This window comes from Myodes glareolus, chromosome 6 (assembly GCF_982192425.1).
Source record: "Myodes glareolus chromosome 6, mMyoGla1.1, whole genome shotgun sequence".
NCBI lineage: Eukaryota > Metazoa > Chordata > Mammalia > Rodentia > Cricetidae > Myodes > Myodes glareolus.
In genome coordinates, this window is record NC_142031.1 from 38915899 (window position 1) to 38940178 (window position 24280).

At 48.3% G+C, this 24280-nt stretch overlaps 1 protein-coding gene and 1 non-coding gene across 3 annotated transcripts in view; one reads left to right on the forward strand and one right to left on the reverse strand.

The window, feature by feature from the left end:
* Positions 1-226: 226 nt before the first annotated feature.
* On the reverse strand, positions 227-335 carry LOC125388565 (U6 spliceosomal RNA). The gene has a single exon (XR_007228280.3). It is a non-coding gene; the product is annotated as a U6 spliceosomal RNA (small nuclear RNA).
* A 3391-nt stretch (positions 336-3726) lies between these two features.
* Tcf7l1 (transcription factor 7 like 1) overlaps positions 3727-24280 on the forward strand; it is a 167690-nt gene continuing 147136 nt past the window's right edge. The window contains exons 1-3 of one of the 2 annotated variants that reach the window (XM_048416533.3): positions 3727-4259; positions 4348-4411; positions 4636-4763. In XM_048416533.3, coding sequence (XP_048272490.2) covers positions 4017-4259; positions 4348-4411; positions 4636-4763 — 435 coding nt within the window. In that variant the 5' untranslated portion in view covers positions 3727-4016. The remainder of the gene's footprint in view (positions 4260-4347; positions 4412-4635; positions 4764-24280) is intronic. The other variant, XM_048416535.3, reaches the window with a different exon arrangement.

Sequence of the window (24280 nt, forward strand, 5' to 3'; positions counted from 1 at the left end):
TTTCTCTCCTCCCCGTCCTTCCCTACCACATCCAGTCTCCCTCAGATCCACTCCTTTCTCTTCAGAAAAAGGAAGGTCTTCCATGTTTATCAACCAAACATGGCCTGACAAGTTATAATAAAACTAGGCACATGCCCCCCATATTAAGACTGGATCAGGTAACCCAGTAGAAAGGAAACAGGTCCCAAGTGCAGGCAAGAGTCAGAGATAGCCCCCACTCCCACTAAAACATATGGATGGCTTCACGAATTTGCATGTTACCCTTGCCCAAGGGTAACGTCAATCTTCTCTGTGTCGGTCCAGTTTTAGCATACATGTGCTGCCGTCGGGAGCAGGTACCTTTTGTTCTTATGGGGTTCTGTGCTGGCTAGTTTTATGTCAGCTTGAAACCAAATAGAGTCATCTGAGAGGTGGGTACCTCAACTGAAATAATTCCTTCCTAAGATCAGGCAGCAGGCAAGCCTGTAGGGTGTTTTCTTAATCAGTGATTGATGTGGGAGGGCCCAGTCCATTGTGAATGGGGCCACCCCTGAGCAGGTGGTCCTGGGTTCTATAAGAAGGTAGGTGATGGTGCACACCTTTAATTCCAGCACTCAGGAAGCAGAGGCAAGCAATCTGTGAGTTTGAGGCCAGCCTGGTCTACAAGTGAATTCCAGGACAGCCAGGGCTACACAGAGATACCCTGTCCAAAATCAAAACAAAACAAAACAAGGGGCTGGAGAGATGGCTCAGTGATTAAGAGCACTGGCTGATCTTCCAGAGGTCGTGAGTTCAATTCCCAGCACCCACATGGTGGCTCACAACCATCTGTAACAAGATCTGGTGCCCTCTTCTGTCATGTGGGCATACATGGAGGCAGAATGTTATATACATAATGAATAAATAAATCTTTAAAACAAAACAAAACAAAACAAACTAAAACAGAAAGAGAGGCTGAGCAAGTTAGTAACACACACACACACACACACACACACACACACACACACACACACACACACCATGGCCTCTGCTCATTAGCTCCTGCCTCCAGGACCCTGCCCTGCTTGAGCTCCTCCCCCACTGCTTTGGTGATGAATTGTCATACAGAACTGTGAATGAAATAAGCCCTTTCCTCCCCACGTTGTTTTTGGTCAGGGTGTTTCATCACAGCACGAGGAACCCTAAGATAAACGCCTTTGTTAGTGACAGTATGAAGATTATGCCGAGGGTTGGGAGCGTAGCTCAGGTGATAGAGGCTTGGCCAATATTCACAGACTGTGCCCTCCATTTAGTCCCCAGCACTGCATCAAACGAGGCAGGGTAGCACATGGGAGGTAGAGACAAAAGTATATTATGTGTACACAGGAATACAGGTGCCACAGAGACGGGAAGATGGTATGAACCTCCTGGTTCATAGTTCCCGGAGGTTATGCCGCCTCTTATGGGTGCCAGGAACCAAACTTGGGTCCTCTATAAAACTCTTCAATGTTGAAACATCTCTTAAGTCCCTACGTATGGTTTCACACGACATAGCCCAGGCTGGCCTTCAACTAACTATGTAACCCAGGCTCACCTCTGGCTTTGAACTTATGACCTTCCTGTTGCTTTCCCTACATTATAGGTCTCTTTGAGCAGTGACAAGCACAGTTCCACAAGGTCCGAGGGTCCTGCTGAATGAAGGCACCCTGATTTGACCCGTCAGTTTCCTGCGAGAGAGCATTGCGACTGTTTCCAGCTTTCCTCTGCGGTGCACACACGCTCCCAAGTTCTTTCTGTAGTATAGAATCCTAGAAGGACAAGGATGAGTCAAAGCACTTGCACGTCTAAAGGTTTTCCGAGGCATTGCCAAACTTCCTCTCAGACATCTTCCACAGCGGCACGCCTAGAGCCCTGTGTGCTTCTCTGCTCAGGGGCCAATGCCGGGTGTTACCCTTCCTTTCTACTCGTGCCAATCTGATAGCTGAGAAAATGCTATTCTATATTGCTTCAATTTGCATTTCTCCCAAGGTGACAGGTGTGGTTGGCTGACAACAGCTCACTCCCAAGATGACAGGTCCATGGCCTAAATTTGGAGCCTATGAATGAGGTCAAGGGGTCTTTCAAGATTTGATTCATCTATTAATCTTATAGCCTGGCAGATAGATAATTCTGGATTAGTGGAGTGGTCCCTAAGAGACATTATAGGGCTCCCTTATGACCACAGATAACAGTAATTAGCAATGTGTGGTCCAAAGTTAGGTTAGAGTGCCAACGGCCCCAGAAACTAGCAAGAGGCGAGGGACAGACTCATTGGAACCCTCAGAGGGAATATGAATCTATCACTCTGTTCTTTCTTTTCTTTCTTCCCCTTCCTCTTCCCATCCCTTCCCTGGGGGTTGAACACGGGACCACACATGCTAGGCAAGATCTCTACCATTAAGGTTGAGACTGGGTTTCTCTGTGTAGCCCTGGCTGTCCTGGACCTCACCATGTAGACCATGCTGGCCTCAAACTCACAGAGATCCACCACCTCCGCCTTCTCTCCCAGGTTTGGGGATTAAAGCGGCAGTCGACTATCCCTAGTTCTGTTATGTTTAAAACATTTTTAAAAATTCTCATACTGACTTCTAGACTGAGTCTAAAATGTACATTGTCGCCAATAGTTTCCTACTGTAGAGAACTCCAAGCATCCTAGCTGACCGACGGAAGGTGTATGAGTCTAAGTAGTCTGTGGGTATTGAACAAAGGACCTCATGAACGATAAATGCATGCTCTACACTGAACACCTCCATCTATCATACTTGCTTGTAAGTAAATGAATACACGAGGCATGCATGGTCTACCTGTAGAAACTGACAGCGGAAAGGGTGTCTGTTCTCTACTTTAGCCATTTCGGGGATGGACGTGGAACTTAGGTCACAGGGCTTGAAGGCAAGCGCCTTTACCTGCTGAGCCACCTTGTCGGCTCAGTAATGCTCTCTCAAAGTGTTCTTTACCTATGAAGCTGGTGAAGTAATTGGTTTATTATGCTTGATGGCTATAATGGCAGCTTCATGATCAGCTTTTGGATGTTCTGGCTGATAATTTCTTCTTGAAATGAATACAATCAAAATCCCTTTTGAAACCAAGACAGCGAGTATTGGATTTCCCATTTCTTCTCCAGCTCTCGAGAAAGAGTGGTCTTCAGGACATGATCAAAAACAGGAATGAGTTGGGACGCTACAGAAAAGAGCACGGAAGGCCACTCAGCTTGCTTCGAAGTGTTAGAAATTTCCCCAGGCTTTTGCTTTATGCAAAAATGGTAGAAGGGCTGATGGAATCGCAGGCAGAGTGTTTGTGCCCGGCGGATCTGCGAGTCCCCTGCTTTCCCGCAGGGGGCAGTGCAGTCTGCCAGTGAGGTGGGAACGGAGTGGGAACCCGCGCGGAGTTCTGGGGGTTGTTTGCAAAGAAAGTTAGGAGACGCGTTGGAGTGCGAGGCAGACTCTCGCGCTTTGCGGGAGGGTGAGAGAAGGACCTCCCAGGGAACCCATGGGGTTCAGTGGACGGGATCTGGATAAGTCTGAGGAGTAGGGCAGTTGCACGAGGAGGGGAGGTGCAGTCCCCCCGGAAGGTGCAAGCGGGCAGGACGCGAGTGTGAATGCGAGTGTGCGTGCGCGCGCTGCAGTTCTCCCGGTTCCGCGAGGCGCGGGTGTCAGCTTGCAGCCGGGGCTCCTCCCTCCGGCCCCCCTGCCCCGCCGGGCGGTCCCTCCCTCCTTCCCCATCGCCCCTCCCCGGCGGGCCAGGCGCTGGGACGCCCCGGCCGAGCAGGCGACTGTGGTGGCGGCGGCTAGTTGGGGAACCCTAGGTTCCGTGCTGCGGGACGATCGGGAGCCGAGTGTCCGCTGTCCCGGCTGGGCGGTATTGGGCCTGCTTCCCACCGAACCACGCCCTGTCAAAACTTTGTCGCCACAGCGGCCAAACGATCGGAGCCGGGCCAGCAAGCGGGAGGGAGGGGCGCCGGGCCGGGCCAGGCAGGGCGCGGGGCTCCGAGAGCAGCGGCCCCGGCCCGTGGCCCCACCATGCCCCAGCTCGGTGGTGGCCGCGGTGGCGGCGCCGGCGGGGGAGGCGGTGGCTCCGGAGCCGGGGCAACCAGCGGAGGGGACGATCTCGGAGCGAACGACGAGCTGATCCCCTTCCAGGACGAGGGGGGCGAAGAGCAAGAGCCGAGCAGCGACAGCGCTTCGGCGCAACGGGACCTGGATGAGGTCAAGTCGTCCCTGGTCAACGAGTCGGAGAATCAGAGCAGCAGCTCGGACTCGGAGGTAAAGGGATTCTTAGGGTCAGCCCCTCGGGGGACCCGGGTCCCGCTCCCGCTCACCCGAGGCCCTCGCCTTTGTGTCTCCTCCACAGGCGGAGAGGCGCCCGCAGCCTGCCCGGGACGCTTTCCAGAAGCCGCGCGACTATTTTGCCGAAGGTACGTGCCTTCTCCTGCAGTCTTCACTCTCTGGCCGGCAGCGATCGGCTCTACGGGTCCCCATGACTCGGTTGGCAGAGCCCCTGTTCTCCTCCCATCTCTGCAGCAGCCACTCTGGGGCTCACTCGAGGGGAACTCGGGTTCCAGATTCCCGCCTGGAGTTCCAGGTCCCTGTGCTGTCTGGGGGACCCCTGACCTCACTCCAATTTGATTTTTGTCCGCAGTGAGAAGGCCCCAGGACGGCGCTTTCTTTAAGGGACCTGCGTACCCTGGGTACCCCTTCCTGATGATTCCTGACCTGAGCAGCCCATACCTCTCTAATGGACCCCTGTCTCCTGGTGGAGCGCGCACCGTAAGTGTCAGACCAGCTGTGCCCGGACCTGTGGGCGCCGGGCTCGGCGGGATGCGCCCGCAGGCTCGGCCGTGGTGTGGGGGATGGGGCCTCCTGCGCCGATCCTGGGCAGAACTTGTTTGCGGAGTTAAACTCCCCTGTGGCGGCCTAGTATGAGACTGCATTGGCCAGTGCCGGGATGAAAGTAAAGATCTTTTAACTTTTCGCCTTTGGGAGATTCTTCTTGCTTTGGGAGATCGCGGCCTGGTGGGTTCTGCTCCCAACCTCCCAAATTCTTGGTTCTTCCAAAGGAAAACTTGGATTTGTGCCTACTTTTGCGGGTGGGGGTGGTGGTCTCGTTTTCCTTCCTGGAGACCAGTCAACTTTCCCCTTGGCAAGGAGGAAAGTTGGGCAAGAGCCTGGAGGAGCCTAGCTTGAGATGTCTGTCCACTGACCTCCGGGCTCTCAGGGCTGCTGTGAGTTGTACAAACTCCTTATTTTGTGTGGATTATTCACGACTCCTGTCCCCACCCCCAATCCTCACATCAGGGTCTCAATTTTTCTGCACAACTCTGGGTTTTAAACTCCTCTGAGATGGTTTGGAGGGCGACCCAAGGCATTCTTACTTGGCTTTTTCCCCCTTTTGTTGCCGGCTTTTCTCATTTAAAGCGAGCGCTGCGCCACTTTAAACCTGTTAATGGGAGCGCATTGTGTGCTGTGTGCCTGGCATTTAGAACAGTGATTAAGCAAATTGACCCGGCCCCAGACAATGTGCAAATGAGGGCGGATTCCTTCACCCCTCTCTAACTCTGAACTCCCGCCCCTCTCCCCCGCAGGATGAGGGGTGCAGTTCGGGGTTGGCAAGGCCTTTGAGCCGCTACTCCACACCCAGGTTTCCTGTGCTGATGGTGGGTCTGATGGTAGATCTTGGGTGCACACCTTCCTCCTCATCATTTCTGCCTCCTACATAGCTTCCCAGAGTCTAGTAGTTCATTCTCCGTGCTAAACTCTTGTAAAAGTTTATCTTAAATATGATTATAATCAAGGGTTGCCAGGGAAGACGTGGGTGCTGAATGGGTCTTTTCTGCTGTCATTTCAAGGTCCTTCCTTGGCAGAGCCGATGGCCTCCATAGTTGGTGCAGAGTGTGTGTGTGTGTGTGTGTGTATGTGTGTTGTGTGTGTTCTCACTGGTTGGGATTGGAGGATGAAGAAGGGCATGGAACCACACACACACCTCTTGCCCTTGCTCTGAGATGGAGACCCCATAGCTTTGGGCCTGCTGCACTTCAAGGCAACCCAAGAAGTCCTTTTGCAAATAGTCGATATTGACCTAGACTTTTGCTTTTGCTCTTTCAAGGTGAAGGTGAGCGCAGATGTTGGGGACTCCCCCATCAGCTCTTCCACCTGCGCCTTGGGGTGCAGGAGGTTCTCATAACTCTCTGTTTGTGAGTTAGGCCACGTTAGTGCCATTTTTTTGTTTTCTCACCAGGAGCCACTGGTGCCCACGTGTCAGCTCTGACCCAGATCTTAGGAAGTTAAAAGTCACTAGAAACATCCCAGATAGGACGAATTCTCCCTTTGGCTAGATAGGTCCTCTGCACACCCATTTCTTTTATTTTTTTTTAATGTTTATTTATTTATTTTCTGTGTTTGTGTGTGCCTGAGCGTGGGTACTTTTGAAGCTTATGTCGGGGTACCTGTGCGGAGGTCAGACTACCTTTGGATTCTACAGTTGGATTCTCTCCTTCTGCCATATGAGTTCCCATGGCCAACTCAGATCATCAGACTTGGCCAGTGCCTTTATCCACAGAACCATCTCTTAGCCCACGGTCAGGGTCCCATCTCACCCCATGCTTGTATCTTATCTCCCCCGAGCTGGCCTAGCAGAGAAGGTCAGCCCCCTCAGAGTTCTGGTGTTTCTCATGTGTTGCCCTGCTCAGTAGAGAAGTTCACTGATGGACTAGAAAAGTTCCTTTCTAGTTTTCCTCAATTCTTGAGCATCATGGCCGCTGAATGAAGCAAGTTAGAATATACATAAACACTTGTTGAACTCTATGGTTGAAATTACTATCTTCTTGATAATCATACCATTATAATTAATATGATTTCCACAGGAGGCAAGCGATTATTCAGACAAAACTGGACCTCTGCTGTTTTCCAGTGAAGGTAGATAGTTGAGGGTTAATGCAGGAGCTGGTAGATTGGAAGACGATTCTTGGAATATATGATTCAGTCTTTGCTCTTTCTAGGTCTTGTTTCACCTCAGAATTATGCAACTCTAAAGCTTTGCTGTTTTAAAGCCTTCGTTATTAAAGTGGGGGGATCCCATTTCCCTGCTGTTCTAATTTTATGGAAGTAACCAAACCCAAAGTCAAAGTGGAGACTGGCTGCGGTGTTTTCCAGTTTGTGGCTCTTAGGTATTGCAGACAGGAGGCCAAAGCACCCTGACCTACTGGCATCTCTTGCCTGGAGCTGGCCAGTCTTGTCGTCAGGCCATCTTTCTCCATGGGTCATTTCCTCTGCTCTCCACTCTGACTTGGTTGGGATGCTGGGAAACCCTCTTCCTGAGACTCTTTAGGAGAGACGTCACCTTAACCTGGGTTTTGAGAGAGTCTCATATAGTGCAGGCTGGCCTTGAACGTGGGTCCTCCTGTGCTTTAGTGCGGTTTACAGATGTGTCTCCATAAATGTCCTCTTTCTGGGACACCAGAGACTTGTGGAGAAGGGAATAACTGCCTCATTTTATACTATTCCTAGTACTTGAAAACATTGTGAGACAAGGTCTAGTATTATATTATATTATATTATATTATATTATATTATATTATGAGATAGCTGTTTAGTCTTGGCTGACCTAGAACTGCCATAGAACCGCTACAGACTAGGCTGGTCCTGAACGTGTAGTGGTCCTCTTGCTGACATCACAGGCAGACATATGCCTCCATACCTGACTATACCTCCATTCTAGAGGAGAATTTGTGCAGGTTTACAAGACCATATAGGTGATGCTGACTACAATTTTACTAAGGAAATGTAAATTAAGTCAAGCATAATGCCACATGCCGTTAATCCTAGACCAGTATAGACTAAGCCAGGAGGACAACCTGGGCTACCTAGCAAGAGCAAGAAAGATGAACAAAAACTGATGAATGAAATAAAGTGGCTGTCTGAAAACAGTGTCTATTGGCTGTGCTTCTGCGGGCTAGCGTCGTATTGGCAGTAGTTTGTGCCTACAGTGTGAGCACTAAGGACATCTTGGAAAGGGACATCTTGTCTAGGGGAGGCGCTGAGCACAGCCTATAAATTTAGGAGTCACTCTGCATGAGCATACTGTTCGGCTGTCCAGAGCACTTTGGTGTCACTGTCCCGGCTCTCCGTCTCTATCATGTTTCCTGAGGATACACTGTCTTGCTGACATCATTGGTGTGCCTTTTCTGCTCCACCAGACAAACAGAAATCTCTACACACACGTAATAAGGTTGTTTTGGGGGAATTTATGTAACAACCAAGGAAAACCTTTTCTCTCTTTTTAAGAACAATTCATACACTCTACTATATTTTATTATTTTTTTGGGGGGGACACATATACCATGTCAGGACAGTGTGGGAGTCAGTGCTTTCCTGCTTTGTGAGTCTTGGGGATCAAACTCAGGTCATTAGGCTTGATGGCAGGCACCCTTACCCACTGAGCTATATAGCCAGCCCACACCCCCCCCTCTTTTTTGCTCAGTCTAAACATGCTGTTTTTGGTAAAAATTCTTTTAAGTCATTTCATCTAAATATAACTTCTGTTCCATTTTTGCTAAATATAACTCTTGAGTTTAATGAGGGCTTTTCGCATAGAGTGAGCTTTTGGGAGTGCCCTGACTGACTGCGTTGCTGAAATTTTGGCACTTGGCTTGCTGGGGTGACATTCGGTTTCAAACTCTGAGGTGGGACTTGAGTCCTGTCAGTCTTTTCTTTGGGCAGGTGGATCTGGCAGGGAATATCTGACTTGCGTTGTGATAATCTTAGAAACCTATGGCTTAACCTCGTTCTCCATTGATCTTGTTTCTAGGGCTTCTCAAGGAGAAAGTGGTCTAATTTGTACATGCACGTACACATCCAGCCGTATACACGTGTGCACACTCATGTATGACTATGAACAGTATTTTGTCCTGAACAGTAAACAAGCAGAATTGCAGTGTTTTGTTTGTTTGTTTGTTGTTGTTTTGCCTGCGTGTGCACAGATGTGCACCATGCGTATGAAGTGCCCTCGGATCTCCAAGAACTGGAGTTACAGATGGTTGTGAGGCACCATGTAGATGCTGGGAATGGAACTCAGGTCCTCTGTAAGAACAGCCAGTGCTCTTAACCACTAAGCCATCTCTAGACCTACACACTTGAAAGGTTGACCAAAAGAATTGTGGGATGAGTAATCAGCCCATTGGAAACCTTTGTAACCAGAAGGCTGTACTCATAGTCCTTGTGGGAGGCGACTTGCATTTGCTACACTGGGGATACTCAAGATTCCCATACTTTACAATCTGTAACTCCTTGACTTTCTCTGATGTGTGTTGAGTGCTTATTCTGGGCGGTGCTTAGGGATTGGAGGAGATAAGCTACATTAGGAAACAGTAACATCCGCACTTTACAAGGATACAAGGAAGGATACAAGGATACAAGGAAGTTAAGAGGCAATTAAATCTGGAGGGGTGTCTTTTAGAATAAGAAATTTGGAAAAAATTGCTTTGAATGAGGATGTTTCAACGAAGGCCAGTGGTGGCGACTTTAAACTAATCCTTGGAACTCACTCTTTGCTGTTGTTGGGGGCAGGCGGGGTGGGGGTAGAGTGGGGTGTGGGGAGTAGTGTCTTGGGACACTACCGCAGTAGTGCTGTAGCTGGCCCAGCACTAGCAATGTAGTTCAGCTGTCCTCAAATTCTTGCCAGTCATCCTGCCTCAGCCTTCTAAGTGCTGGGGTTATGGGCTACCATGTGCTACCGTGATGAGCTTGTTTTAGGTCCAAGTAATTCTTGCTAGGGATAAACCACTTAAATGGCCTTGCTGTGTTTACTTATGATCTTCACTCTGATCTTGAGATGGAACCCAAGGAGGGAGAAAAGTCCATAGTTGCAATAGAACTTACTGTGTTCTCGTTGCCCAGAATGAGAAGGTGCATGTTAAGCCTTGAATGCTAAGAAAGCACTCCGTTCTTACTCAGCGGGCAGCAGAGAACCCTCAAAAGTTATTCCAAGGGCTAGGGATGTACCTGTCGGTAGAGAACTTGCCTTAGGCCCTGGGTTTGAGCTCCACCAACATACGAAAAGGTTATGTTGAAAAGCACTGTGACTCAAACTCTACCACTGCTTAGAAAGATGAGGATGAGGAAAACTAGACTGTGGAGGAGACTCACAGGAGCCAGGCAGTGGTGACAGGGCGAGCATGGCAGCAGGCGGGAAAGGCTGCATTGGAGAGGAGTGTGGTACCCAGGTGGAAAAGCAGCTGCTGTCACAGTTCACTGCTGGTGTCTGAGCCTGGGTGACCTAGGGAATTATTCCAGCAAGTGGAATACTCACCTTCTATCTCTGCCACCCCGGTGCTGGACAGAAGCTCTGCAAATAGTTTGAAAAAGCAGAGCTCAAACAGACTGTGAGAGGCTCTTGGTGTCAGCCGAGACAGTGGGTGCAAGGGGAAGAGGGGAAAGGGTTTGAGAGAAGAGGGGAGGATGCCCAGAGCAGGGAGGGATGCCCAGAGCAGGGGGAGATGCACAGAGCAGGGAGAGATGCACAGAACAGGGAGAGATGCACAGAACAGGGAGGGATGCACAGAACAGGGAGGGATGCACAGAACAGGGAGGGATGCACAGAACAGGGGGAGATGCACAGAGCAGGGGGAGATGCACAGAGCAGGGGGAGATGCACAGAGCAGGGGGAGATGCACAGAGCAGGGGGAGATGCACAGAGCAGGGGGAGATGCACAGAGCAGGGGGAGATGCACAGAGCAGGGAGGGATGCACAGAGCAGGGAGGGATGCACAGAGCAGGGGGAGATGCACAGAGCAGGGGGAGATGCACAGAGCAGGGGGAGATGCACAGAGCAGGGGGAGATGCACAGAGCAGGGAGAGATGCACAGAGCAGGGAGGGATACCTAGAGCAGGGAAGACAGTCACTGAAGGGGATCTCACTAGTAAGGGACTGTGAGTAACCTGGAAGAAAAGGAATGGCTTTCCACACTACACTTTATTTTTCTTTTCCTTCCTTCTTCCCTCCCTCCCTCCCTCCCTCCCTCCCTCCCTCCCTCTCTTTCTCTCCCCCTTCCTCCCTCTTTTCTCTCTTTCTCTTTTTTAAGATTTATTTGTATTTTTGTGTGTATGGATGTTTTTCTAGCTTGTATGTAGGAGTTCATGTGCATGCCTGGTGCCTGGGAGTCCACAAGAGGGTGTTGGGTTCCCTGGAACTGGAGTTACAGGTGTTTGGAAGCCATCCCGTGGGTGCTGAGAATCAGACCAGGGCCTCTCTGAAAGAGCAGCCAGTGCTCATAACTGCTGGACCATCTCTCCAGCTCCACAATTCCTTTCCTACCTAAGGTTACCCGAAAGGTAATGGACAAGTAGGCTTTAGTCAACCCATTGAAGAAGCCTGGCTGTGGAAGAAGAGGGAAGGGCAGAGCTACAGTCTGCCTACTGGAGAAGGGGCTTGGAGAGTGCTGGGACAGAGATTGTTTTGGGGTAGTCTGACAGGATTTAAGACGAGTGGAGGAGAAGAGAGGAGAACTTTGGCATGGAGGCAATATCCTTCCTTCATCAGTGGAAGAAGTTCTGTGTAGACATCCCAGCTTTGCAGACTTGTTGACACTGAAGATGACGTAGAAAGATGCAGAGGTGGTCGTGCTAGACATCAAGGGAGCCTTGCACTGCGCGGCTAGATGGACTTTCCTAAAAGTTATTAAATATGCATGTGTGCCCGTGAATATGGGTCTCCCCAGAGGTCAGAAGTGTTAGAGCCTCCTGCAGCTGGAGTTGCGGGAGGTCATGAGCAGTCCAACATCAGTGCTGGGAACAAAAGTAGCAAGCGCTGTTAACCTCTGAGCCATTGTCCCAACCTCTGGCTGCCCTTTTAATATTCAGTAAAAACAAGGAAGAGTTGGCTGCAGAGAGGGTCGTAGAATTCAGTTGGCTTTTTCTTTTCTCTCCTTTAAAAACATTTTATTATTATTGTGCCACACAATGCTGCAAACCAATCTCTGGAAATTTGTTCTAAGGTAAAATGCAAACCTCTGCTATTAAAACTAAGTTTTTGTTCCATGAGACAGGGTTTCTCTGTGTAGCCCTGGCTGTCCTAGAACTCGCTCTGTAGACCAGGCTGACCTCAGACTCACAGAGATCCACCTGCCTCTGTCGAGTGCTGGGATTAAAAGTGTGTGCTGCCACTGTTGGGCTTACATTAAAATTTTAAAAGTAAATCTGTGTGTGTGTGTGTGTGTGTGTGTGTGTGTGTGTGAGAGAGAGAGTGAATGGGATGTAGGGAGTGGTGGGTGCCACAGCGTGTATGTGGGGGACAGGACAGCTGTGTGCGTTTACTTCTCCTCTCCCACCTTTACCTGGGGTCCAGGGCTTGAGTCAGGTTGCCAGACTTTGGAGCAAGCCCCTTTACTTTCTGTACCACCTTGCTGTACCACAGTGGGCCTTCTGACCCTCTTGCCCCTGTGTCTTGAATGCTGGGATTACAGACATGTGCTACTAGATAGGCCTGGCTTATGTTGTGCTGGGTGAACCCAGGGCTTCATGCATGCTGGACACATATTTAAACAGCTGTGCTATATCCTTTTGTCTTCTAAATGGGGTCAGATTTAGGGATGAACGCAGCATGTTCACGTTCTAACACTTCGGCACATGGCGACGAAGGGATCATGAAGGCAAGGAACGCCTTTGTTTCAAGCTGGTGTCTGCCCAGAAATATCTTCCCAGGCACGGGTCTCTTCCTGAAATGCACCAAGTAACCTAAGTACACCCTTTGTTATTCTACTTGATAACTTTAAGGTTGTAAAACATATTTCTAAATCCTTAATCTTTTCTTTTCGCTGTGTTTATAGTCTAAAGTTTTTGTTTTGACGAAGCTGTATATTCTTAGCTGACCCAGAACTAACTATGTAGACCAGACTGGCCTTGAACTCAAGAAGAACAACCTGCCTCTGCCTCCTGAGTATTGGGATAAAAGGCATGCACCATCATGGCTGGCTTTAGATTTCTGTTTTGTTTTTTGTTGTTGTTTTGTTGTTGTTGTTTATTGTATATGAATGTTTGCATGTATGTTTGTGTACCAAGTGTGTGCAGTGCATGTGGAGGCCACATGAGAGCATCAGGTCTCCTGGGACTGGAGTTAAATATGGTTGAGTGTGGATGCTGGGAACTGAACCTCAGTCCTCTACAAGAGCAGTCAGTGCTTTTAACCACTGAGCCATCTCTCGAGTCTTTCAAAACCCTGCCTCTCAAATAAACAAACAAGCAAATAAATAAATAATAAATGAGTAAGTTGACAAACAGATGCCCCAAACCATTTGTCCTACCACTTCATTGCTGGCAATTGTGTAGGGTAGAATTGAGAGGGTAAAATGTATCACCCTATTTGGAAAGCACTTGGCGAAGGCTACTAAAATCTCGGTGTTTTTCTGACCCGCTAGGGAGTAGGCACTTGTTAATCCCATTCTGCGGCTGTGCAAATAGACTCGTAGAGGTCAAGTGTGTCATACAGGGCCACACTATTGGCCATTTCAAGCACCAGCATTTGAACTCGGTTGCGTCCAAAGTCCAGAACAGCCTGCTCTTTCCTTTCTTCTCATGACTTTACACACAAGCCTGGAATCATGGGCCATCCCTAGGCAAGGACGCTGGCTTGCTCCTCAATGCAGAGATTCTGATATGACTGTGAGCTCGTGTGGAGAGGGGACAGACTCACCCCAGTGCCACAGACAGGCACTGGGCACATCCCTTGTCTGGTCAGCAATGAGTAAGGGTGGCTGGAAGCTGTCCGGCCTGGACTGTGCTGCTGAGGGATCAGTGACCTTTAGCCTCACCACCTGCGGAAAAAGCCATTATCTCCTAACATTTGGAAGCTGCTTTCTCCTGGTTGAAATCAGTGAGGGCTGGAAGTACACACAGGTGTGTCTTTGTGGAAGCTCCTCGGAGAAGGAGACCCACCTGCTCTCCTTGAGTTTGTATTACAGTCTGATTGGCTTAACAAACCAAACCCTGGGAAACCAAACATGGAAACCGTGTTTCTTATGGTGCCTTGTCTAAAACACTTGGTTAAGTCACTTGCTTTCCCCAAATGAACCATCAGCCTCATGTAGCTATGACAGACTATTACAGCTCTGATTTATTACTAAAGAGATAAATACTGGATGTTTACACAGTGATTATTTTAGGCATTGAAGAAGAGGTATGAGTGTCGTGTGTGTGTGTGTGTGTGTGTGTGTGTGTGTGTGTGTGTGTGTTATGGTTTGAAATTAGAAATTCCAAGGTTTCATACTTTTTGAAGATTTATTTTAATTTAATTTATTTTATCTGTGTGTGTTTAAGTGAATGTATTACCTCGGGTGTGCGGGTGCCAGAGGAAGCCAGGAGGGTTTTAGGATTTCCTAGAACTGGCGTCATAAGCAGTTGTGATATTGGATGTGGGTAGTGGACCTGGAGCTTGGGTCCTCTGGAAGAGCGGTTAACCAACCCCTGAGTGGCTCTCCAGCCCCCAGCCTTCAGCATATTTTGCCCCTTTTTCAAACCACCAGGGAGGTGCTCTCCTCCGAAAGCCACAGTGCTTGGGAAAGGCCAGAAGTGGCCTTCCAAGTTACTCTTGCTAGAAGCTGGGGTTCCTTAAGAGGCTGGAGAGCCGACTGCTGCAAGGTACCAATCTCGGATAGAGGCGTGCGCCACAACACCCAGAATCTTAGTGAGGTGAAGTATCTTGGGTCCCTCAGGGTGAATGGGGCAAGGGCTTGTAGGAATGACTGCAGGAAATGCGTGGAAAGACAGGAATTGAAGGGCCACGGCTACAAAGAGAAACCTTGTCTCAAAAAATAAAACAAGAAATGAAAAAACTAGGAGAGAGGAAAAAGAAAAAAAAGTGGCTCTGAAGATGAGAAAGTAAACCACAAGAAGTAGGAATGAGCAGTACGCAAGTCAGATCCATTTACAAGTCCAGATTTGTTAGCCATACTGAGTTAGCTCAGGCGATTATTGACCTGCCTAAAGCAAACAGAAGTGAATGAATGATAGACACAAGACGGGGATCAGGTGTGCTCACTGGAATGTGACCCTCTGCCACAGGGAACCATGCCCTAGAGGCAGTATACCACAAAACCCTTCTGTATTTAAAATACAGCACATGCTGAATTTAAATGTGCACATACTAAGGGATTTATTTGTTATATTTGGCAGCACAAGTATTTAAACATCAGTGTTAAAAAAAAAAAAAAGGCCCTGAAGGCGCCTCCACCTTCCCACAGTGAACTCCTGTGGATCTGATGGATAATCTCCCTGTTATCCTCCTGGAAGCTATGAGGTAAAGCCTATGAGCCCTGAAGGTAATAGAGCCTTGAGGGTGGAGGAGGGACCTGGTTCCCCGGAGGCTTCATTTTCCCCTTAAGCAAAGTGACCTAAAAGTAAATGTGAGGGGCTGGAGAGATGGCTCAGTGATTAAGATCACTGACTGGGTTCAGTTCCCAGCACCCACATGGCAGCTCCACAGCTGTCTGGAACCCCCTGACATCCTCACACACAGACATACATGCAGGCGAAACACCAGCACACATAAAATAAAAACAAATAACTTACAGATAAGTGTGAAAATGCCATTTGGAGCAAAAGTTAAAGCAATGGTTTGTGCAAGCAAGACAACAAGTGGCGTCTCGGCAGTGACTTTTCCCTGCCTTTCTCTTAGGCACCATTCGTTGACTAATGGTTGAGACAGGGTCTCACTGTACAGCTTCAACTAGCCTGGAACTAGGTCTTGTAGACCAAGCTGGCCTCAAACTCACAGAGATCCACCTGCCTCTGTCTCCCAAGTGCTGGGATTAAAGAAGTGGCAACACGATCCCTGCTTCTTGGGCACTTTTCGTGCCTGGGGGGGTTAGCACCTTCAAGCAGGTCTATTTACAGCTCCAGAGATGGTGTTAATTGCCGCCTTAATCTTTCTTGATTCTGCACTCTGTCCTCCATTTAATCTGCCTTCCTCTGTTGACCCACTCTGTTGCTGACTTCCTACTTTGGAGCAGCCCTACTTTATTGTATCTGTGAGCATTCTTGTGTCATGTAAATTGAACGTGGGCTTTCTTTCTTTCTTTCTTTCTTTCTTTCTTTCTTTCTTTCTTTCTTTCTTTCCTTCCTTCCTTCCTTCCTTCCTTCCTTCCATTTGTTGTTGTTTTGTTTTGTTTTTTTTTTCTTTTGAGACAAGGTTTCTCTGTATAACAGCCCAGGCAGTTCTGGAACTCCCCCTGTAGACCAGGTTGGCCTCTAACTCAAACTCAGGGATCTGCCTGACTGCCCCAGCCTGTGGTCGAACTTTCTAATTGTTTATCTTCTTGGGCTGTTTTCTAGGTGGGCTAATGTAGGGGAGCTGTGGTGGGTGTGGATGGGTGTGAGATGAACCCCTTGCGCCTCTATTAATGTTTTCCAGCCTCGGTGTTTGTGTTATGATATGCTTGTCAGGGCACGACCATCCTGTCACAGCTTTGCAGAGGGAGAGGCTTATCCTCACAGAGGGGTTCCCAGATAACCAGATAGAGAGCTCCCAGATAGAGAGCTGGCCTGGGAGGGGCTGTCATGAAGACTCTAGCCTCAAATCCCAGCCCATCTACAAGCTAGGCGACCTGAGCTTGGTCAACAAAACTCAAGTGAAAAGTCCGAGGCCATAGTAGGCATCTGTAACCCCAGCACTCCCATAGCGGGATAGAAGGCGGAATCCTGAAAGTACCCCGGAAACTTGAGGTCCAGTTAGCCTGGAGTAGGCAGTCACCAGAACAGTAAGAGAGGCCCTGCTTCAACAAGGTGGAAGCAGAGGACAATTCCTGAAAGTTGTCCGCAGACTTCCACGTGCATACAGCCACACACACACACACAGCCACACACACACACCATGTAGATGCAGAGAGAGAGACAGAGAGAGGGAGGGAGAGAGAGAGAGAGAGAGAGAGAGAGAGAGAGAGAGAGAGAAGACAGAGAGAGAGGGGGAAAAAAGCATGCACTTTAAAAACAAAAGGACCTCTGCTAAAGTAACTTAGCTGGAGAGTGCTTGCCCAGCATGCTCAAGGCCCTGGGTTCAATCTCAGCTCTCTCAGAAAACAAAACCAAACAAAAAATGGTAACAACTACTGTTGACCAGGCTGTTTAGAAAGAGGAAGAGCCGCTTTCCTGGTCTGGGAGGAGCTGAGTGACAGGCTATGATTGATTTTTATGGGTTTTTGCTCGCTGCCACCCAAAGAGCAACTCTTTGGTCTGCCTGTCTCCCTCATGCTGTGGAGTGAGTGCTTCGGTCTGCCACTGGGTTAGAATCCAGTCTGCAAGGGAGCTGGACATGGTGTGTCCACCTCAGGAAGGCCTCCCTGCCTCACATTGTTCCCACTCCCAAGTAAGCTTGCCAAGTTTCCCCAAGAAATTACTATATTTCTTTATTTGTTTTTACTGTTTCTTTTTTTCTAATGCATGAACATCTTACAGGAAATGCGTAAGAGACAAGTATCATGTTCTGTACCAGACTTTGCCCACGGTTTCGCACCCCTGTGATCCCTGCCACAGGTGATTGATTATTCGTGTCGTGGTTGCCAGACAAATGGTCCACTTTTTGAAACTTGGCTCTGGAGCAGGAACAGGGATGTCTCAGGTCACTGGTGTATTTGTGAATCTTAAGTAAGATGAAGGGACAAGGTGCTTTGGTCTGTGTGGGGGGATAAAAGGCCGGTCGAAGTGGAGTACTCCCCCAGCTTGCAGACTTCAGGTCAGAGTTTGATCCCGGTGCTCGAAAAAACAAAACGACAACAACAAAAAAACCCAACAAACAAAAAGCAAAACAAAACAAAACGCCCCAAAACCACACAAGAAGAGCCCAGGGTCTCTGGAGCTCTGTAGTCTTTATGTCTGGGTCAGAGTGGGCTTCTCAAGGGATAACAGCAGTGATTTGGGAGGTGTTTTTTCTTAGCGAGATATTTGAAGAGCAAAGGTTGTATTTTGTTCCATTCAACATAGAATGGAAAGAGCTTACCAGCTACAATCAGCGGTTTTTATCTGACAGCTGTAGAATTTGTCACAGTCTGATAATTAGTTTATTATTGGGGAGGGGCAGGATCTTCTTCTGTAGCCCATTGTTGCCTAGAATACAGTCCTTTGGGATACTAACTGATGTTACAAGCTGGTGCCCACACCCAGCTCTAGAGTTACATTTTGTTGGTTTTTGAGGTGAACTCTTGCTATGTAGCCACAGCTGGCCTAGAACTCACAATCCTGCTTCAGCCTCCCAGAGGTTGGAATTACAGGCAGGCTGTAAATTTATATTCTCGAAAAATTTTAAGTTACATTTATTTATTTTATGTGTGTATGTGGCATTCGCACGAAGGTCGGAAGACAACAACGTGGGCGTGGTTTACTTCTACCGCCACCTGGGTTCCAGGGGTTGGGGCAGCAAGTGCGCTCTCTCTCTTTCTCTCTTTCTCTCTCTCTTCCTCTCTCTCTCTTCACCATGTCTAGCGTGTGGCACCACACTCAGCAAGGTGAAGAGGTTTTTTTCTTCTCAAGCCGCATTTCAAGGCTGCTTCCCGAGGAGGCGCTCAAGGGCGGCCCCTCTCTGACGCTCTGACGTTGGCACCTACCTCCCTTCCGGTCCCAGCCAGTCCGAGTGGTTGCAGTCTGCAGCGTTCCTTCTTCATTCATTGCCTGTACTTTCTTTAAATGAAAGTACCTATCATCAACTGTTTAGTTCTCTTAGACCAAAGCGCAATAAATTAACATCCACAGATGAAATCCAACCTGACACTTTTATCAGTAGAGATTGATTAGGACACGGCTATGCTCCTTCATTTGCACAACTGGGGCATCTCTGCCTGCTGAGGGACCTGCTCCTAGTAGAGGAAGAAGCCCTCTTGGCCTCCAGAGTTACAGCTCTCCTGACCGGCTCTCTCCAGGGTTAACAGACCCTCATTGGGGATCACATAAGGAAAGCTGTGATTTCCATGCTTGGCTTCGCCTTACTATTCCCGGTTAGTTCCTCTTGTCCTGTGAAGCTTATTAACCTACAGTGAACTTAGGGACTTAACCCACTCCCCTTTCTCCATTCTCTTCGCAAATACTACCCTATTGATACTCAAATTTTCTCATCTCTAGCCGGTTGGTGTTTCTTCTAATTGGCTACTGAGTCCTTTGGATAAAAGCCGTTAGAGGTCTGCCCTGTCCACTCCCTGGCCCAGACCTGGAGCTAACCATTTCTTGGGAGTTGACTTTTTTTTAAATTTATATTTCTGTTCAGTGCTCTGTCTGCGGCCTGGAAGAGGGCATCAGATGCTATTACAGGTGGGTGTCAGTCATCAAGTGGATGCTGAGAATTGAACTCAGGACGTCTGGAAGAGCAGCCAGTGCTCTTAACCACTGAGCTGTCTCTCCAGTCCCCAAGTTGGCCTCTTTTAGTAAATACTAAAGCACACATGTAAAGTACACAAGGGCACCAGGCAGTACCAACGAGATTAGCAGTGGAGTAAAATATGTCCCTTGTATCTTAAAAACGTCTGATAAGTGTTCTTGCTCTAAAGACACCCTTTTCAGTATAACTCTTTCTGAGAGAGGGTCTCATGGTACAGCCCTGCTTAGCCTAGCCTGGAACTTGCTGTGTAGACCAAACTGATCTCAAATTCACAAATAAGCCTACCTCTGTCTCTCAGAAATGCTTGAGTTAAGAGTGTGCAGCACTGCGTGGGGCTTCAATATATTCTCAACGCTGAGTCATTTTCTCTGTTTACCTAATAATCGTAATTATACATGGTAATTGTTTTTTAGATAAAGTCTCTTTCATACTTATATTTTTATTCTTTTGATTAAAAAAAAAATCACCCTTTAATTCCAGCACTCTGGAGGCAGAGGCAGGTAGATCTCTGTGAGTTTGAGGACACCCTGGTCTACAGACTGTCCAGGACAGTCAGGACTACATGGAAAAACCTTATCTTGAAAAACCAAAAAGGAAAATCACATATATTTCTGCCAACTGATAGCATTTCAACAATTGCTAGATGTGGGTAGGGAAATAGGCAGCTTAACTGTTAAGAGAGCAAACTGCTAATGTAGAGGACCCGAGATTGGTTGCCAGCACCACTTCCAGTGACTCTGAGCTCCTGTGGTTTTACCTCTGAGAGATCCCATGCCCTCTTCTGGACGACACAGGCACCTGCACGCACACATACTCATACCTACATAGTCACATATGTATGTACGTAATTAAAAATAATATAAACATAAAGGAAAAAGCTTGCGGGAGGGTTTTACTCATTTCCCATGAAATACCTGTCAGATCATGAGAGAGTGTGTCCAGGTCATGAGAGCAGATCCAATACCGTGCCCGTGTCCTGATTCCTAACATCACCACATTGATGACAAACATTTGCCAGCTTATGAGAAAGAACATCAGGTTGTCAATCAGATGGATATTCAGGTCTTCCTGAGATTGAAGCCACATCTCAGTGACAGGTTCCTGTTCCATGCTGAGGCCAAGGCTACAGGTTGTACTCTGTAGATGCACAGGTTCACTAAGATGGTCCGTGTGGGCAGAGGGTAGCACCCGGCACACAGTAAAGGCTTTGTCAAGGTGAACTCTGCCAACTGAGCAAGTTCTGGGTCGTCAGAGATAGACTTTCACTATGTAGCTCTGGCTGTCCTGGAGTTTACAGTGTAGATCAGGCTGGCCTCAAATTTACCTGCCTCTGCATCCAGAGTGTAGGATTCAAACCATGCACCACCATGCCTGGTCTGTGAAATTTTATTTCTACACTGGGTTTTCATGTAATTTTCTTTTTATTTTCATGTGTGTGTAGTGTGCATGTGTGTATATATGCTACATGTTTCTGGGCACATGTATGTGTGGTGTGGGAAGTCCTTCTGTCTAGGTGTTGCTTTTATTGGTTAATGAATAAAACTGCTTTGGCCAGTGGCTTAGCAGAATAGAGCGAGGTGGGAAAACTAAACTGAATGCTGAGAGAAAGAAGGCAGAGTGGAGGAGAAGCCAGGTAGCCCCGCCAGAGACAGACACTGGATGGAACTTACCGGGTAAGCCACAGCCACATGGCGATACACAGATTAATAGAAATGGGTTAATAGTAAGCCGGGAACGAACAAGCAACCTTCCCCAACATATGTGTGAGTGTGTGTATGTGTGTACATGCCTGTGCATATGGAGACCTGAAGTTGATGTCAGAAACCTCCTCCATGGTTCTTCCGTGCTATTCTTTAAGGCAGGGTCTCAGCCAAGCCCAGAGCCCGCCAATATGGAGGACCTCTTGTCTACTTTCAAAGCGGAATTAAGGCAGGCTGCCACTACCCCTAGGCTCTGGAGCTCCACACTCTGGCCCTGTGCTCGGAGCCAAGTGCTTTGCTCACTGGTCATCTCTACAGCCCCTCTCCCCCATTTTATGGGTTTTGTTTCTGTTTTCCAGATTGGGTTTCACGTAACCCAGGCTAGCCTCTAGCTTGCTATGTAACTGAGGATGACCTTAAACTTCTGATCCCCCTGCCTCCACCTCCTGCATGCCTGGATTATCGGCCTGCACCTCACTGCCCAGTTTATGCAGTGCTAGGAATCAAACCCAAGGCTCTGTGCATGCCAGGCAAGCTCTCTACCTACCCAGGTACAGCCCAGCCCAGCCGTTTCTTTGATTGCATTTCTTTTCTTGCTAGGGATCAAACACAGGTCCTCACCAATCCCAGAGAAGTGCTCCCCCACTCAGTGATATCTTTAGCCCCTTATGTTTAATTTGAGGTGGCCAGTTTTCTAGGGTTTATATTCTAAAGGACCCTGGGTATTAAATTTCAATTTTGGTCAGCATGACTCTGAGACAATGCCTTGGGTAAAAAGTCTGCCTTCAGTCTACATGTGTGTGAATACCTGATATTGTCTATTTATATTTCTCTCTGTGCACAGTATGAAATAAAATAAACACAAAATCCTGTCTTCTTGGAAATTTTGGGGTAACAAGAGTAATCATTGTGTGCTTCTGTTGTATTCTGTGGTGTAGTTTTGATAAGTCGGTCATTGGTGGCTGATCATTTCATTTTGCTTATTATGGTAGTTTTTCTTTTCCCTCCCAATTCCTCCCAGAGTTGAGGCTGTGCAGCCTTTTAAAAACAAATAAAGCAGAGGTCTGAGCTGGAAATGGACCTTTGAACCTGGCTCCCTGGTTCATGTCTGTGGACTTCTCTGTGACGGAGAGTATGCGAGCGGTTGCCGGGACCATATGTTTTTATAGAGCTCTGCCAAGGAAAATACTTTAGAATTACATTAGCAACTCAAGGTATTTTGGCTGCTCCAAGAGGACACACGATCGTTTTCCAGTTATATGAACAAGGGCTTTTGTTTCAGACTGAAGGTTCTTACAGGCTTGGAGAACAATAGGCCTCTCTCAGTGCTTCCCAGAGGTCTTTGGGATGCTAATAGGTAGATGGACCATCCTTCGCTGCAGCTTCTTCTCGCGAGTTCTTCCCAGGCCTCTGCCACGCCGCTGTGGATTTCCTCTAGTGGGCGCCACTGTGGATTTCCTCTAGTGGACCGTGCGGTATTCCTCTGCTCACTTGGCCGAGGCTTTCCTTGTGCTTGAAGTCTTACCCTGCTCCATGCCTCCTCTACCTCTCAGCCTCACCCAGCTTCACCCATGGCACCCTGCTGAACATTCTTAAGCACGTCTCGCTGTTGGCAAACGTGTATCTTTTTCTTCCAAAACATACTTGTCTCCTGGATCCTAAACTTGCTGAAGATGCCAGGGAATGGATCTGTTATTCCATCTTTATTACATTCTTAGCACCAGGCACACGGAAGGCCCTTACTCGGGATTTGTTGAATGAATGAAGGAACTGTAGAGGATGCACTCTAACCCCCAGGTCTAATGGAAACCGTCCTGCACGGAAACCATTTTCAGGATGAGAACTATAGATGGGTCTGTTGGCTGGTCCACTCTTGGTACTTCATTTTCCAAATACCAGTGACTAGAGGGCCAGAGGCCCTTGTCGCTTTTAGTTCAGGTACTAGGCACGTCCAGCAGGAAGCGGTCAGTTATTTAAAGATAAAGTACTGTGCTTGAAATAACTTGTCTCAGTGGTGCGCCGTGAGCCAGCCAGGATTAGAACCTTCATTTCCTGATACCTGTTCCGGGGCCGCTACCCAGTCGGCAGCCTGCACCCCCTTCCGATGCTGGTAGTTACATCAATGGGAACCAGTGTTTCCGACTGTGGGGAGGGAAGAAATCAGACTCCCCTTTGTACACTAATTAGCGCAGGCAGAACAAAAGGCCTAGCTTGGTTTTCGAGTTCAAGTTTGGCTCATATGCAGTTCTCAGTGAAGATTATGATCTTGGATAAATTAAAAACAAATGTTAAAGAAGTCATAATGAGGTAGGGAGGGAATTCAGGATTCTTGTTTTTAAGTAACGCTGGGTAAACAGTCTTCTTTCTAAAGCAGACGTTCATGCCCCCTCCTCCACTTCGACTGTCTAATTTTGAGCTTTTGGGTTCAGTCTTCTTTCTGGTTAGTCACCCTTCCTGAACCCAGAGAGGTGGGCCAGTGTCCGCTGGTCTCCTGACAGTGTGCACAGGCCTCAGTCACCAAGCCATTAGGTCTTTGGAAATAGGAAAACAGTGCACAGAGGAGCTGGGTCAGATCCACCGAGTCAAAGGGAATCGCACATTTGGCAAAATGCCCCTTGCCTCAGGAATGACCGACACAGCCTGCTGCCCTGGCGTGGCTTCCTTTTCCTCCAGTCTGCTGAAGGCAAGGACCCGGCAGGGAGCACACAGAAACCCCCTGTGTTCTTTCTTCTCCAGGCCGAGTTCCTGAGTACATTCTTGACCAGATGGGGGGAGCTGGGGGCCCAGCAAGCCGTTGCATTCAATGGGACTCTGTATGTATATGCCAAATGAAGTCTACAGGCGTCTTTACGAGCCCAGTGACCATGCTGGCAGATGTAAAGAAACTCAGAAGGCCTCTGTGTGTGTGTGTGTGTGTGTGTGTGTGTGTGTGTGTGTGTAGTCTTGATTCCTATGAAGTTTCCATGAGTACATTCAAGCGCTCCGTACATGGATATTCAGTGCCTCTCCTGACCCCCACCCCCGCCTAGAGACGGGCTCTCCTATAGCCCACGCTGTAGCCCTCACTGCATAACAAAGGGTGACCTTGAGTCCTGGTCCTTTTGCCTCCACCTCAGAGTGCTGGCCTTACATGTGTGCACCACCATCTCTGGTTTATGCACTGCTGGGAATTGAACCCAGGGCCTCATACATGTGAGGAAAGTACTCTTTCTGCCTACTGAGCCACACCCCAGCCTACT